This window comes from Paramormyrops kingsleyae, chromosome 14, assembly GCF_048594095.1.
Source record: "Paramormyrops kingsleyae isolate MSU_618 chromosome 14, PKINGS_0.4, whole genome shotgun sequence".
Classification (NCBI taxonomy): domain Eukaryota; kingdom Metazoa; phylum Chordata; class Actinopteri; order Osteoglossiformes; family Mormyridae; genus Paramormyrops; species Paramormyrops kingsleyae.
Window position 1 is genome coordinate 20,303,654 of NC_132810.1, and position 12,813 is coordinate 20,316,466.

At 41.3% G+C, this 12,813-nt stretch overlaps 2 protein-coding genes across 4 annotated transcripts in view; one reads left to right on the forward strand and one right to left on the reverse strand.

Annotated features, from left to right (window-relative positions):
• Positions 1–2,838, forward strand: part of syne1b (spectrin repeat containing, nuclear envelope 1b) — a 98,451-nt gene extending 95,613 nt beyond the window's left edge. For both annotated transcript variants that reach the window (XM_072698784.1, XM_072698785.1), the window contains one exon: positions 2,063–2,838. In XM_072698784.1, the coding sequence (XP_072554885.1) occupies positions 2,063–2,282 (220 nt within the window). In that variant the 3' untranslated portion in view covers positions 2,283–2,838. The remainder of the gene's footprint in view (positions 1–2,062) is intronic.
• Positions 2,839–3,137: 299 nt separating this feature from the next.
• esr1 (estrogen receptor 1) lies at positions 3,138–10,282 on the reverse strand. 2 transcript variants are annotated; one of them, XM_023839371.2, is made up of 9 exons: positions 9,987–10,282; positions 8,875–9,213; positions 7,827–8,017; positions 7,405–7,524; positions 6,858–7,196; positions 5,893–6,031; positions 5,099–5,232; positions 4,721–4,904; positions 3,138–4,135 (listed from the first exon to the last, which is right to left on the reverse strand). In XM_023839371.2, exons 1-9 carry the CDS (start codon positions 10,055–10,057, stop codon positions 3,949–3,951), a joined length of 1,704 nt encoding a protein of 567 aa, XP_023695139.2. In that variant the 5' UTR covers positions 10,058–10,282; the 3' UTR covers positions 3,138–3,948. The 2 variants fall into 2 exon arrangements, with proteins under 2 accessions (XP_023695139.2, XP_023695138.2); XM_023839370.2 differs by having other exon boundaries at positions 8,875–9,300.
• Positions 10,283–12,813: the final 2,531 nt, after the last annotated feature.

Sequence of the window (12,813 nt, forward strand, 5' to 3'; positions counted from 1 at the left end):
TAAAACATTTTATTTAGCAAACCACCTTTAATTTGGAAAAAAAACTGGAAGCAATATGTATGAACATTTAGGAAAATCTGTTGTACCAACGAGAATTGCCAAACATTTCGAATCAAATACATTTTTTTCTCCTATAAGCAAAGTTCAGTGAACATTTCTGGGTTATATTTCATGTTTCCATTGGTTGACGAAAGGAGTTAACATTTTCAGCAGGGATTAGAGTCACTTTTGAATTTTGAAATCTTTGGATTTTTAAAAAAAAATATATACAGCCATGAAGAAATACCAATGTTGAAACAAAAATAACCATTTCAGCTACAAACCTGCTTTTTGAAATCTAGATACCTCTAATTCTCTGCATGCCTTTCCACTTTTAATACTGCATGACAAGGCTGGTCAGCTTAAATGTTTCCCCCTAGCTCCACACTGTATTCTTACAGCAGACATAGGGCTTGTTTCGCCCCAAAAGTCAAATGAATCTCAGACACATTTGCATGTAAGTTTTAGGACAGGTTAAACTAAGAAATCAGGATAATATGCTGAGGATGGGATTGGTGCAGCAATTAATCTAGGGTTTAGAATATGAATTATGAAAGTGGTTGATACTGAATTTCAGTTTTTGCAATTTAAAAAGGTCGGTTGCTCCTACTCCAGGTATTTATTTGTCTTCTGTGAAAAGGGTTCAATCCAAATTTCTTGAATGACATGCAATGATTGTTTAATAAATGACTATAAAGATAGTCTTCTTCCTCCTTGTGTGAATTGTGCCCCCAGAGGCTGTTCCTAAAATCATATTTAGCTAGAAACCTGGAGTGCAGCAAGGAAAACAGAATCGGCACCAGCCATGGAATTAGTCTGCTGTGCCGCCACCACGGAGTGGGGGCAGTTTGGTTCAGTTGGATTTCTCTGACTCAGATTTGTCTCTTTCATTATTATTTTTTCTAGTAAGCAACATGAATGAGGTATTATGTACATGATACTGATATCTAGTTCTCATAACTATGTGAAATTACAACAGTATGAGTGCATCTGCATATATTATAACTCTTAGTTCATAATGTCCAAGGTTAGGACCCTGATAGGGGTGCTTTAATGCACAGGCCTAACCCTAACCCTAACCCCTAACTCTAACCTAACCCTAACCCTAACCCTAACCCTGACGCCCAGGGGTCTCAGGTGAAAATGGTCTTTGACAGTTTTAAACCTAGTGCTGGCACTGGTCCCCTACTGAAAAATAAACTGCTGTGTCCCATAGAAAAGTGTAGGCGTTCCTATGACAACTCAAATAGCAGTACAGTCTCATAGGCTTATACCTTCCAAAGAGAAGCTTTGCATGGTAAATGAGGCAGTATATTTCACATAATAGACTTCACATGAAAGTACGGGCAGGTAATGACCCATAACTTTGGAGGGCCTTTGAAGCTTCATGAACCATTTGCTGTATTTTCTGACCCCACTAGGTGGTGCTCTCTGTTCCTGTAATGGCTCAAAGCATGCCTCAAAGAAAACCAAGAACACCATCTAGTGGGGTCAAAAATACAGCAAATGGTTCATGAAGCTTCATATGCCTATCACTACTGATGAGGGAGGTCAAACACACACACACGCACACACACACACACACAGAGGTTTGTAATTATATCTTTGTGGGGACTCTCCAGAAAACTGTAATGCCAGCATGATGACCTTAACCCCTACCCACCCCTAACCTTAACTATAAGTAACCAAACTAAATACGATACTTTAGGCATTTCTATTTTTTTGATTGCATTCACAGATCTTTGTGGGGAAAAATGGTCCCCACAATGTCAGAATAACAGGTTTTTATCACACTGTGGGGGACATTTGGTCCCCCACAATGTAATATAAACCTAATCCACACACGCACACACACAGACACACACACGCACACACATAAATGGATAAATTAATTGTCAGTAAAGAACCTCAATGTCTATGGAATGAACGTAAAAACTTTATGGTTACTGTACTTGAGGCCTAGCTAGCACATGTAGCATGCGGCTAGCAGCTAGTTAGCTATGTCCTGACTATATCTGAACAGGTCTCCCAGAGGCGCTGGCTCCGCTTCCTCCCATTCTGAGGCCATGCTGGTGCCGCTGCCCCGGAGGCAGGCCTTCCTGCGCCGTGTGCTGTGGGCTGCACTGCCCCTCCAGCTACTGCTGCTGCTGCTCCTCGGCGCGGCCTGCCTGCTACCGGCCGCCCCCCACAGCTGCTCCTTCTCCAATGGCTATGCCTCCTCCCTGCACTCCGTGCTGTACTAGACCAGTGCCCAGAGGGGGCGCCCCAGCGTCTGCGAAAAAATGCCCGATGGTGTTGTCTTTGTGTTACGAGCTGCTGGTTATTTTACGGCAGCTGTCTCGATGTGCAGGTGGCTGCCGAGATCAGCCATAATGTCTGGACCTGCTGTACTTTTCCATATCAAAATGAATCATTTCTTAAGAGAACTTATTCAAGGAGTTCACTGAAGCTGGCGATGACTGTCCAAAAAAACAAACATAATATTTAACGTCTTCGAACACCAATGTCATTATTTGTAAGAACACACTCCATTTTATTTTTCAGAATAGTTCTTTTTTTGGTTTTTAGCAGACATCTGTGATCTTGCTTGACTGAATGATTTGTAAAATATTGTTGAAATAGCCCATAATGCAGTTATTTTTTTACATGTCCTTCTTAGCATGCAACAATAATCTTGGATATGAATGCAAACTATGTTTAGTGTGAAAGCTGTATTTTTACTTAAACTGTATCTGGACGTAAGATCAATAAGTTGTGTAATAATGTAAAAAAGAAATAAACTTATATATGACAAAGAAATCTATGGCTAAAACAATGTCTTTTGAGTTTTCTTGGTCACTAAATTTAACAGATACTTATGAATGCACATACAGTACTTATTTTAAACATGCAAAAAATAACATGTATATACTATTTATGCTAAGGAATTACAGAATATTTTCTAAACACTGTATACTGTACTTCTACTGTTTAAACTGTCTTGGTGTGCTTTTGTTTTTTGAATTTTAATGTCTGACATGCACTAGATATAATCAGTGTTGCTATTGAAGCTGCGAAATGGGTGTTTGCTGGAACAAATAACACTGTAGATAAAAAAGAAGGCGCAACGTTTAACTTTAATACGTCAAGCACTGTACACTTAACATCACCAAGTGGTAAAACCTAAAGCATGAATATAAGAGACATTTGAACAAACTTACCAATCTGTAATTTTGGAAGCAAGAAAATGTGACAGATTTTTTATTTGCTCAATTTCACTCCAAAACCATAATTCTGCTCATTTTTTTTTCTTATGATACCTACTACAGACAAGGTGTGGCATCACAGGCATAAATTTAACTAGCAGTCTGGTTTGTCATATGTGGCAGCAGAAAACGGTGGAACCTTATCAGCAAACCATACAGAGATTTAGTTTTAATTTGTTCTGGTATACTTTACAATGTGAGTGAAAAACTGAAATACAGTGTTTAAGACTTGGCACAACAATTTTTTAATGCGCAGGCTGAAAATGACTGTATAATGCACTTTGCTCAGCTGTGTTCTTTAAATCTCCACATTTTTGCCTCATTCAATTTTAGGATTATTGCTTATGAGCAAAGAAATAAAACCTTATGACACTAAAACCAGTAAGAGAGCAGCTCCGTCAGCTGTCATCATTGTTAGACTTGTTTGCAAGTCTTCTGAAGTCCAAAAGAAAGGTTACAAGATGAGTGTTACTCAGTTAATCGATCAGGTTTGCAGAGATTTCAAAGGCATCCAGCACCTGCCGATAAGTCATTATACATTCAAAGATGCATGAACTTGCAGGAGAAATGCCTCAGGTAACTAGCGCAGCAGACAGTTCACCCCTTTTAACATGCAATGTGGTACAACCTGCACAGCTGGTTGGATGAGCAGAGTGATAAATCGCTATGACGACACATTGAGGCTGCTCTGGAGGGACAGGGACACAGGGGTTGTGTCCGGGGGTGCCCTGGTCGGCTCAGCCCTACCTGGGGAGCGAAGTCTGTGGGCATCCAGCATTTCCAGCAGCAGGTCATACAAGGGCACCCTGTTCTTACGTTTCGCATTGTGCAGATGCTCCATGCCCTTGTTGCTATGGAGACAGAGTAGGCAGCAGGTGATGTGCATAAATGTTCTATCAGTACATTGCACTCAAAATAAAAATGTAGCTAATTTAACTACATAATAAAATTTAAGAACTACATATTAAATACTGTCATTTTCATAAAATTGTTTCAACGGCATATTGTTCGGCATATTGAAATTAAATTGTATAACCAAATAAAATTAAACATTATAAACCAAAGATTGATCACTGCACATGAAATAAAAAATTAAAACATTAAAAAATGAATTATGAAACATACAACATAATACTATAAGCAGAGAGCAATTTGCAACAGGCATACACCAAATCCGAGTTTTTAATGACTCAGTCTCCTAGAAACTTAATTGCAACTCGTTAGATATTTTTTGACTTAGCTAATGCTGAATAACAAAGTTTTCTATGTTGTGTTTAAACAGCTGAATGTTTTCCAGAGGGACTAAGGAAAAGTGCCTTGCTGAGTATACAGATGCCCGCACTACACACTGCCGAAAAACAGGGAGGTCAGAGTGGGGCCCTCACGGACCCCAATTGTGTCTCCTCACTCCCCGCTAAGTCCGGCCCGGTGCTCACCTCATGTGGCGAATGTGGGAGAGGAGAAGGAGGAGCCGTGCCTGTCTCCGGGCCTGATGGTGATCTGGAGGACCCGACTTGCCGATGCAATAGATCAGCGTGTCCACGATCTTGTCCAGCACGTACTGGACCGCGGAGCCATCATGGAGGCTCTCGACGGAGCTGGAGAGGTACGAGAAGGTGCCTGGAGAGTCACAGTAAGGGGGCAGCTCTAAGAAATCCTACCTTTTGTGTATAACATTCTCCAGAAGCGGATTTGTATTAGAAATATACCAAGACTTACATCCTATTACAGAACTAAGTGAATATATCTCTCTATTTCAATGCATTTTATCCATACGTTTGAGTAGCTTTCATGCAGAAGCTAGGACAGCTTACTCGAGTTAAACAGAATGATGGCTTTGAGACAGATGAACTCCTCCGTCTTGAGCTGGAGGGAGCGGAATCGGGAGACCATAGCGAGGAGCATGTCGAAGATCTCCGTCATTCCCTCCACACAACTCCCTTCGCTCCTGGGTGGGGGGGGCGGAAGCACAGGAGCCTCTTAGTATCTTGGCAACTGATGGGGGCTTGACAATTAACCAGAAATATCCAAATAAATCTGTGTGCACATGTATGTTCTCCTTGTGATGCACAGGTTTCCTCTAGATACTTAGGCTTCCTTTCCCAGTCCAAAGACACACATTTAGGTTAATGGGTATCCAGGGCTGGCCCAACCCTTTGATAAAATTATATGAACCTAGTTGTCATTTGTCATCTTCCTTCCCATTCTGGCAGGCTGGTGAGATGGGGGGCCCCCTGGTGGCCATAAGCAGTCACTTATTCAATTATGCCTTGGGTGGGCCCTACTGGTGCTGTCGAATCATGTGTGGAATACGAATGTGTGTCTGCATGTAGCCTACGATGGACTAGGGCCCCATCCAGGGTGTCCTCCTGCCTTGTGTCCTACGATACCTGGAGTAGGCTGCAACCCTGACAAGGATAAGGAAGCTTCTTGGGTTAATGAATCTTCGTTTCAGCAGCAGAGACATAAAATATACTGGGAGACCATCCATGGAGGTATATATTGACTGAGGTGTCAAAGTAGAACAAATGGAGTGTGTGTCGTAAATGGTAGGGTATTGGCTCTAAACTCACACTCAAGGTTTCCCCGTGGGATAGACTGTCCCTACCTGTCTAGGATGAAATCCTGCGCGAAAATGAGCTTCCCGGGAGAGGGGACAGAACGCCATATGATTCCGATCATCAGCACCTCCAGCCAGGAGCTCTCCAGCAGCTGGACCTGGTCATGGAGCGAGAGGTCCAGGAACCCTGTAGAGATAGGCGTCAGCTGAGGAACATCCTAAACACACAGCTTCTGGATCCTGCAAAGACGGGTCATCGTTTAGCAACAGGTCGCACAACTGCCGTGTTTGTCATGTTTAAGATGAAAATAATCACTGTGATATGTGTAATATTGTAAACTGTGAACTGAATATTACTCTATTTAGATAAAATTTGTTTGTAAATATTTTAATAGAGCTGATTCCATTCCCAGGATGGGCAGGGCGGTTTCACCTTTGGCCTCCTGATCAAGGCCCTTAGCCCTGTCTGCTATATAAATAAAATATATCAAAATGGAAAAGTATATTATTATTATTATTATTATTGTTGTTGTTGTTGTTGTTGATATGAGTATTTTCATTTGTGAAGACATATGTAAAAATATATACATATAAATGTATATAAAACAGAACATACTGTGACCATAAATGTATTGATGTGTTATTTACAGAATAAATAACCATAAATTTGCCCAGACAGTATTGTTACTGGCAATTCATGTTTTTGTTTAAAAAAAAAAAGTCTAAAATTAACCCGAAAATACATATATTAATATATATATTTTTATCTACGCAATCAAATGGCCATGTGTGTGAATTGCAATTTGAAAATGGAAACACACTACAAATTGATTGTCCAAAAGTGATACATTAAACACAATTTGCACGAATTTTGAAGCCATGTTAGTGTTTGGTTACGTTATAAACAGTTTACTGGGAAAATTGCACTTTTTAGTAGATGAGCGCTATACTCATAGAAGAGGTAATTAAGCTACGGCGTCTTCGGTCTTCACTAGGTCATGTTGACCCTTTACCTGGTAATTTCTTGGCCCATGCAATCATGTGCACCAGCTCCTTGTCGGCCAGGTTGGTGAGCAGCGTCATCATGGCGACGTCCGTGTATGGCGGGCTGTGCTTCTGCCTAGTGCTGAGGGGAGGAGGCTCGGCATGCAGGAGCAGCAGGAGGAACTGCTCTGCAGGCATGCGCAGGCTGTGCTTCTGCTTATCAGGTCTGCGTTGGGGCGGGGCCTCTGTCGGCAGGGGCGGGGCCACTCTTTGCTGGGAGTTCGGTTTGTAGTAGCGCGGACTGGGGCGCCCCACGTCCAGGCATTTCTGCCGTAGCTGCCTCCGCCCTTGACGCGCCTTGCAAAGCCCTGCCAGGGGAAACGGTTAAGGATTGTCCCTTTAAACAAGAAGAACACTCATTTTGCTACAGGCTGATTGTTAAATCAGCCTGTATCAATTCCCAGGATTCGCATTTCCTGTTAATCTTGATTTTAAGAAGGTAAAAAAAAACCTCGCTAAATTAATCACTTTGGGTACATTTTTTTAATTGAATTAGCCGTTGCTGACGGGACGTACCGCCGCCTTTCATCATGCCGACCTTGCAGCACTTCCTCAGACGGCACGCCTGACAGTTCTTCCTGCGGTTCCGGTCAATGGTACACTGGTTGGTCGCGGGGCACATGTAGTCATTGTGGCCTTAAAGTTAAAGCAAAATTCCCACTGAAATCCTTAAATGGCTGAATATAATTATTATTAAACTGCCGTGCTATGGAGAAAGCAACGGCGACAATGAAGAAAAGGAAGCAGGAGAAGATGAAGAAGAAGCAGGAGAGGAAGAAGAAGATCAAGAAGGAGAAAAAGACACTGAAGAAGAAGAATTGATGATGATGATGATGATGATGATGATAAAGCAGTAGACAAAGGATAAGATGGAGAATAAAAAGAAGAATGAAAATAATAGAACAATGAGGAAGAGGAAGAAGAAGAACAAGGGTCACCTTGCAGGCTTCTTTTGAAGAAGGCTTTGCACCCCTCACAGGACCACACTCCATAGTGGTATCCTGAGGCGTAGTCACTGCACACTGCGCAGTAGCGCGTCTCTGGCAGGGGCTCCAGTGCCCCCTTTGGTGGGGGAGTGTCGGCAGACAGCTTGTTCTGCACACACTGCCGACTGCTTGCTGTGTCGGACCTGTACAAAGATGGGAGTTTACTGGGTAACATAAATAATACAGCTGCTGTGTAAGGGTTCAAAAGATAAATGACCCAAAGGTCAGGATCATTTAAATTCACACTTCCTACTAAATTAGACTAGACTAGTCTAGTACTGACTCCTAGAATATTAAACTATCTGGGAAACTTAGAACAGCTAACAGCAAGAAACTGGAGGAAAATGGGAAACCTATTGCTATAATCTATTATTTTATTTTGTACATACAAACATCACTAAATGGGCTTTATAGTAATTCTGAAGTTCGGATACGGAGCAAATGGATTATGCAATATGTTATGAAAACATTTTCAAGCTACAGCAGCTGGAATCAATTTCAAGTATGACAATGAGAAAGATTCCCTGAAAAAATAACTGTATGTGTTTTATTTATGAATCTGTCCCTTTGATGCATTAACAGATAACTTTACATAACCTAGCTATTAATATGTTTTTAATGCAAATAATTTATCAAAACAGGTAGAGAGAACTTGCTGAGGGAGGTACACAGAAGGTGCTCTACAGGAAAATGACATCCGGTCAGACTCTTGCAATTAACTTCCCATCATCCAAATGGCAGACATAGATGGAAGTGAAGAAGCCATGTTCAGCTGCAGGCTTTAAAATTAATTTTATTTAATACATTTTAAGGCTTGCAGTTTGTTAATTGTTTTGTCAGACAAAACCTTTTTCACATTTGATCATATCAATCTACAAAGCTGGTAAATCCTTGAAATATCTGGCTCTTGTTCCTTTAGGAACAGGAGCAATGTCTCCTGTGCAACCCATAAACTTCTGGCCAGTGCCCTAAGCAGCGAACCTGTTTGTTCCCTCCTCACCTGCTGACCGATGAAGGGGTGCCTTCCCACAGCCGGTAGCTGCTCTGCTCGCCTACCATGTAGCAGTGCCCCTGCTGGTTGGGAGGATGACGATGGATGAAGGAGGAGAGCTGTGGGCTGTTGGGTATGTAGACCAGGGAACTGGAGGACACGGTGTTCAGGGACTGCAGGCTAGCATCCGAGCTGTATCCCAGGCTGTCGGAGGGGTCCGTCTGAAAGTCCAGGCTGCTGGGCTGGTATGTCGGGGCTGCAGAGACTGCGGGGGAGCCATACTCATGGCCGCAGTCCATATAGTCCTCCTCCAGGTACATGTTACCTCGAGCCCTATCAGACAGAAGCCTGTCGGGGGAACAGCCAATCACCTCCCGCTCTCTGACCTCTGTTCTCTGCAGCAACAGGACCCGGGCTGTCCTACTGAGTGCCGGCCTGGACATGATCACAGTAAAAATACAAATAATGTTTTTTTGTGCTTCTCCGGGTTTGCAGTGACGCAGCTAAAAAAAAATACAAAAGCTCCTCCTCTCGTCTTCTGAGAAGTGCCAGGTCTTTGAAGGGATCCCTGTGTGTCAATGAGGGACTTAGCTAAATCTCCCTCTTGTGGCTGCAAAGCTGTTTCTTAGCCTGCCTTTGACAAGCATTCGGTGGAAGCCATTAGCAAATCAGAAGCTTGCTTTCTTCCCAAAAGGAGCGTAAGCTGTAGGTGTGCTGGCTGGAGCTCTATGGACTGAACTGTTCAGTTCCTTCTTTGTATCGCTGGTCCAAGTTCATCATGAGTATTTATCAGTAGATTTGGAAATCTATACCTGCTACACAGACGCCTCAACAAGAACTAGAAGATACCAGACTCCTGCGCAATTATATACTGTATGTGTGTATGTGTGTGTGTGTGTGTGTGTGTGTGTGTGTGTCTGTGTTTAAATGCTTTTAGCTGGTTGGGAAGATTCGCAGCTGCAGTTCTAATACCAACCATATTAAAATAACTTTTGTTACATGTGAAAATCTTTTTTTTTTTGTTATTGATTATAATTAACATCTAATCTGAACAGAAACAGATATTAGGATGCATTAACAAGCAATGCAAAGAAAAACACAATGTAATAAAAAATGGTTACCTTGAGATTTGTATGGACAGTGTGGCCTCGGATTTATCCAATAACCTGACCAAGCCGGCCTTTCTAGCCATTGAAGCAATATCGTTGGACTGGTTATATCACAAAATAATGGATAATGATTGGTGCTAATACAATAAGTATTACAGTCATATTTTTGTTTGCCTGTTTGTCTGACCTGAATCTAGGTAAAAGGCTGTTAAGTCTATTCATTTAATTTTAATAGGTGTTTAGATCACACCTAGTATTCTTGTTTCCTCTTCAAACAAACCACAACACAAAACATACTCTGCCATTAATATCGCCATTGCTAGGATTTATAGCCTGGTGTTGTGAAACACCATTGCAATTAACAGCATTTTTCACTCATTTTATTGCATACCTCAGTTTGAGCAGTTGTGCTGCTTATTAGAAGCAGGTGCAATCTGGAACGAAACCACCCATTTCTGCCGTGTTCCTGATCTGTTGCTGGCGGATTAACGAGCTGGAGATCCCTAACAATGCTTTTTAAATGTCCAGCCAAAACTGGCAGTTCACAGTACAAGCAGAACTGAAAAAAGCTCCGCAAGAGAGATCAATACTATTGTCACAGACCAGGTCATAGTAACACTGCAAATAAACCGAGGTCAACGCTTGGCTCCGAATGCCAATTTATACAATTAGGGATAAACGTTTTATCATTCAGTGACAGAAAACTCAATGATTCAAATTTTCTTCCAGGCACAAGAAAAAAAAGTCAGGTTTATCTGGTGTTGTTTGATGGTACCACTCATAACAAAAATGAATCAATGCCAGTCATAGTTTTTGTTTCTGCATTTGATCAGAAAATCAATGCTTTTTTCGGATCATCCTAAAAACATCAGACAATAACAAAACATCTTCTGAATGGCTTGAATTTGTGAATGTGTGTTACTTTGATACCATCATTGCCAATACTTGCCACTACAACACAAGGATCCCACGTCAGAGACTGTAACCTATAACATAATACATCATTTCCTACGATGGCTGCTACTTCATACATCTATCATTAACATAAATCATTTTGAAAATTGTCACAACAAAAGGTTTGTTATGTGAAAAGCAGCCGTAAACGCTTGCAGGGAAATAGATGAACATTTCCCTGAAAATTCCAACAATAATCTTACGTAACAAATGGTCACTGTTTGACTTGTGTCTTGGCAGCAGTTCCCTCCCCCGAATGATTTTCACCTGCACAGTCATATACATGCATAAAAGTGCATTTTAACAGTTACGATAGAGCTTCAGCGTTGAATAGACAGTAACGTATGCTATAAGTAATGCCTGCCAATCAAAAAGAACGTGTTTACCTTTATTTACTTGGCAGATGTTTTTCTGATACTGAAAGTAAAAACAATATTTATGGTTATAATGTCTTGCTTTCTTAAATTCAGTAATACGTGCATGTACAGTGCTGTGCAAATGCCTTAGGCAGTCAAGGGACATGTTTAAAGCTATTTATCTGGGTAATAAATTTTTGCTCAGAACGAAAAAAAAAACCTTAACATTAGAACTAATGCAAATTAAGAGTAACAATGAAAACTAACAAGAATTTCTTATGTTCACCAAAAAGTTACTGGCATCTTGTTGGACGGCTAAATGAGCACCTCTCCTCAGGGGATCTCAGACATTCCATGCATCTGTTAAATGTCGCCACCATTAATTAATTAACTTAATTGGTTAAATAACTCAATGAGGGATTGATTAGCTATACAACCCTATTATTCAAATCACGGTCCTCGAGGTCCGAGCACTGCTGGTTTTCCAGCCTTCCTTTACCTGTCAGTCAGGTGTGAAGCCTCTGACCAATCAGAATCAGTAATTATTAAACAACTACCTGGGAGAACTGAAAACAAGGCCTGGATTTGGAATCGAGGTCCAGATTTGAAGAGCCCCGCTATACAAGATGGGGAAGTGGCCCAGTAAAAAATACATTGGTGTACTGGATGGTTATCTGCAAATACCAGAGTGACTTTAGGAGAGTTTTTAAAATGGTTAAGCTGACACAATTTCACAGACATATCTTTATAGTTTTACACCAAAACGAAAATCACTTAAACATCATTTCTAACAAGATGGATGGATGGATGGAACATATTTTGTGGAAAATCAGTGGTTAAAACTTCCAGGGAAAAAGCACACTGTGTCATTTCGGTTTTCAGAAGCGGTTGCTGGAAATAGATAAATGGATGGAATATGCTGGGTCAAATTGACCCCACTGATAAGGCACACGCCTGAAGCACTGTTATCCTGAGGACCGTGCTTAAAACTTATCATTGCCAATTATGTTCATCATTCACGCATGAACTCTACCCTGCAAGTGAACGAGCGACAGGCATGAATGACTTCTCACCTATGAAATTAGATTATGACTCAATCTACACTTTACCTGAGATGGAAATCAGTAAAGCTTCAATTCACATATGGCTTACTCTAAAATAAAACAGCCATTTGATTTGTAGCTCACTGCCCCTACTTCTTCATCAGAAGTTGATGGTCATGTTTACCTTCTCACGGGTGCATTTGCACTCTGCTGTTAAACCAAATTAACTCCACTTTCTTAAACTTCAGTTTTCATTACCCAGGATATCCCCACGTTCCTGAGACAGGCACTAGGCTCACAACAACCCAACATTAGATGAGCGGATCACGCTGGGCTGATTGATGAAATCGGACATTGAACGACGTTCTGCAAGAGTTAACATTGTGTTTGCGAAGCCAAAATGGCAGCATGTTATCAGATTACTGGGTAAGAGGCTGAATATGATGTACATATCGTAAAGAACAACCTTAACAGTGTCAGGTCAAG

What these genes read in the sequence shown, in the direction of transcription:
- esr1 (XM_023839370.2), bottom strand. Translation starts at nt 10,057, where the DNA reads ATGGCTAGAAAGGCCGGCTTGGTCAGGTTATTGGATAAATCCGAGGCC. An exon ending in CTTCAAAAGAAGCCTGCAAG is followed by an intron (nt 7,525 to 7,826) that starts GTGACCCTTGTT and finishes TTTAACTTTAAG; the next exon opens with GCCACAATGACTACATGTGC. An exon ending in CAGGATTTCATCCTAGACAG is followed by an intron (nt 5,233 to 5,892) that starts GTAGGGACAGTC and finishes CCCCCCACCCAG; the next exon opens with GAGCGAAGGGAGTTGTGTGG.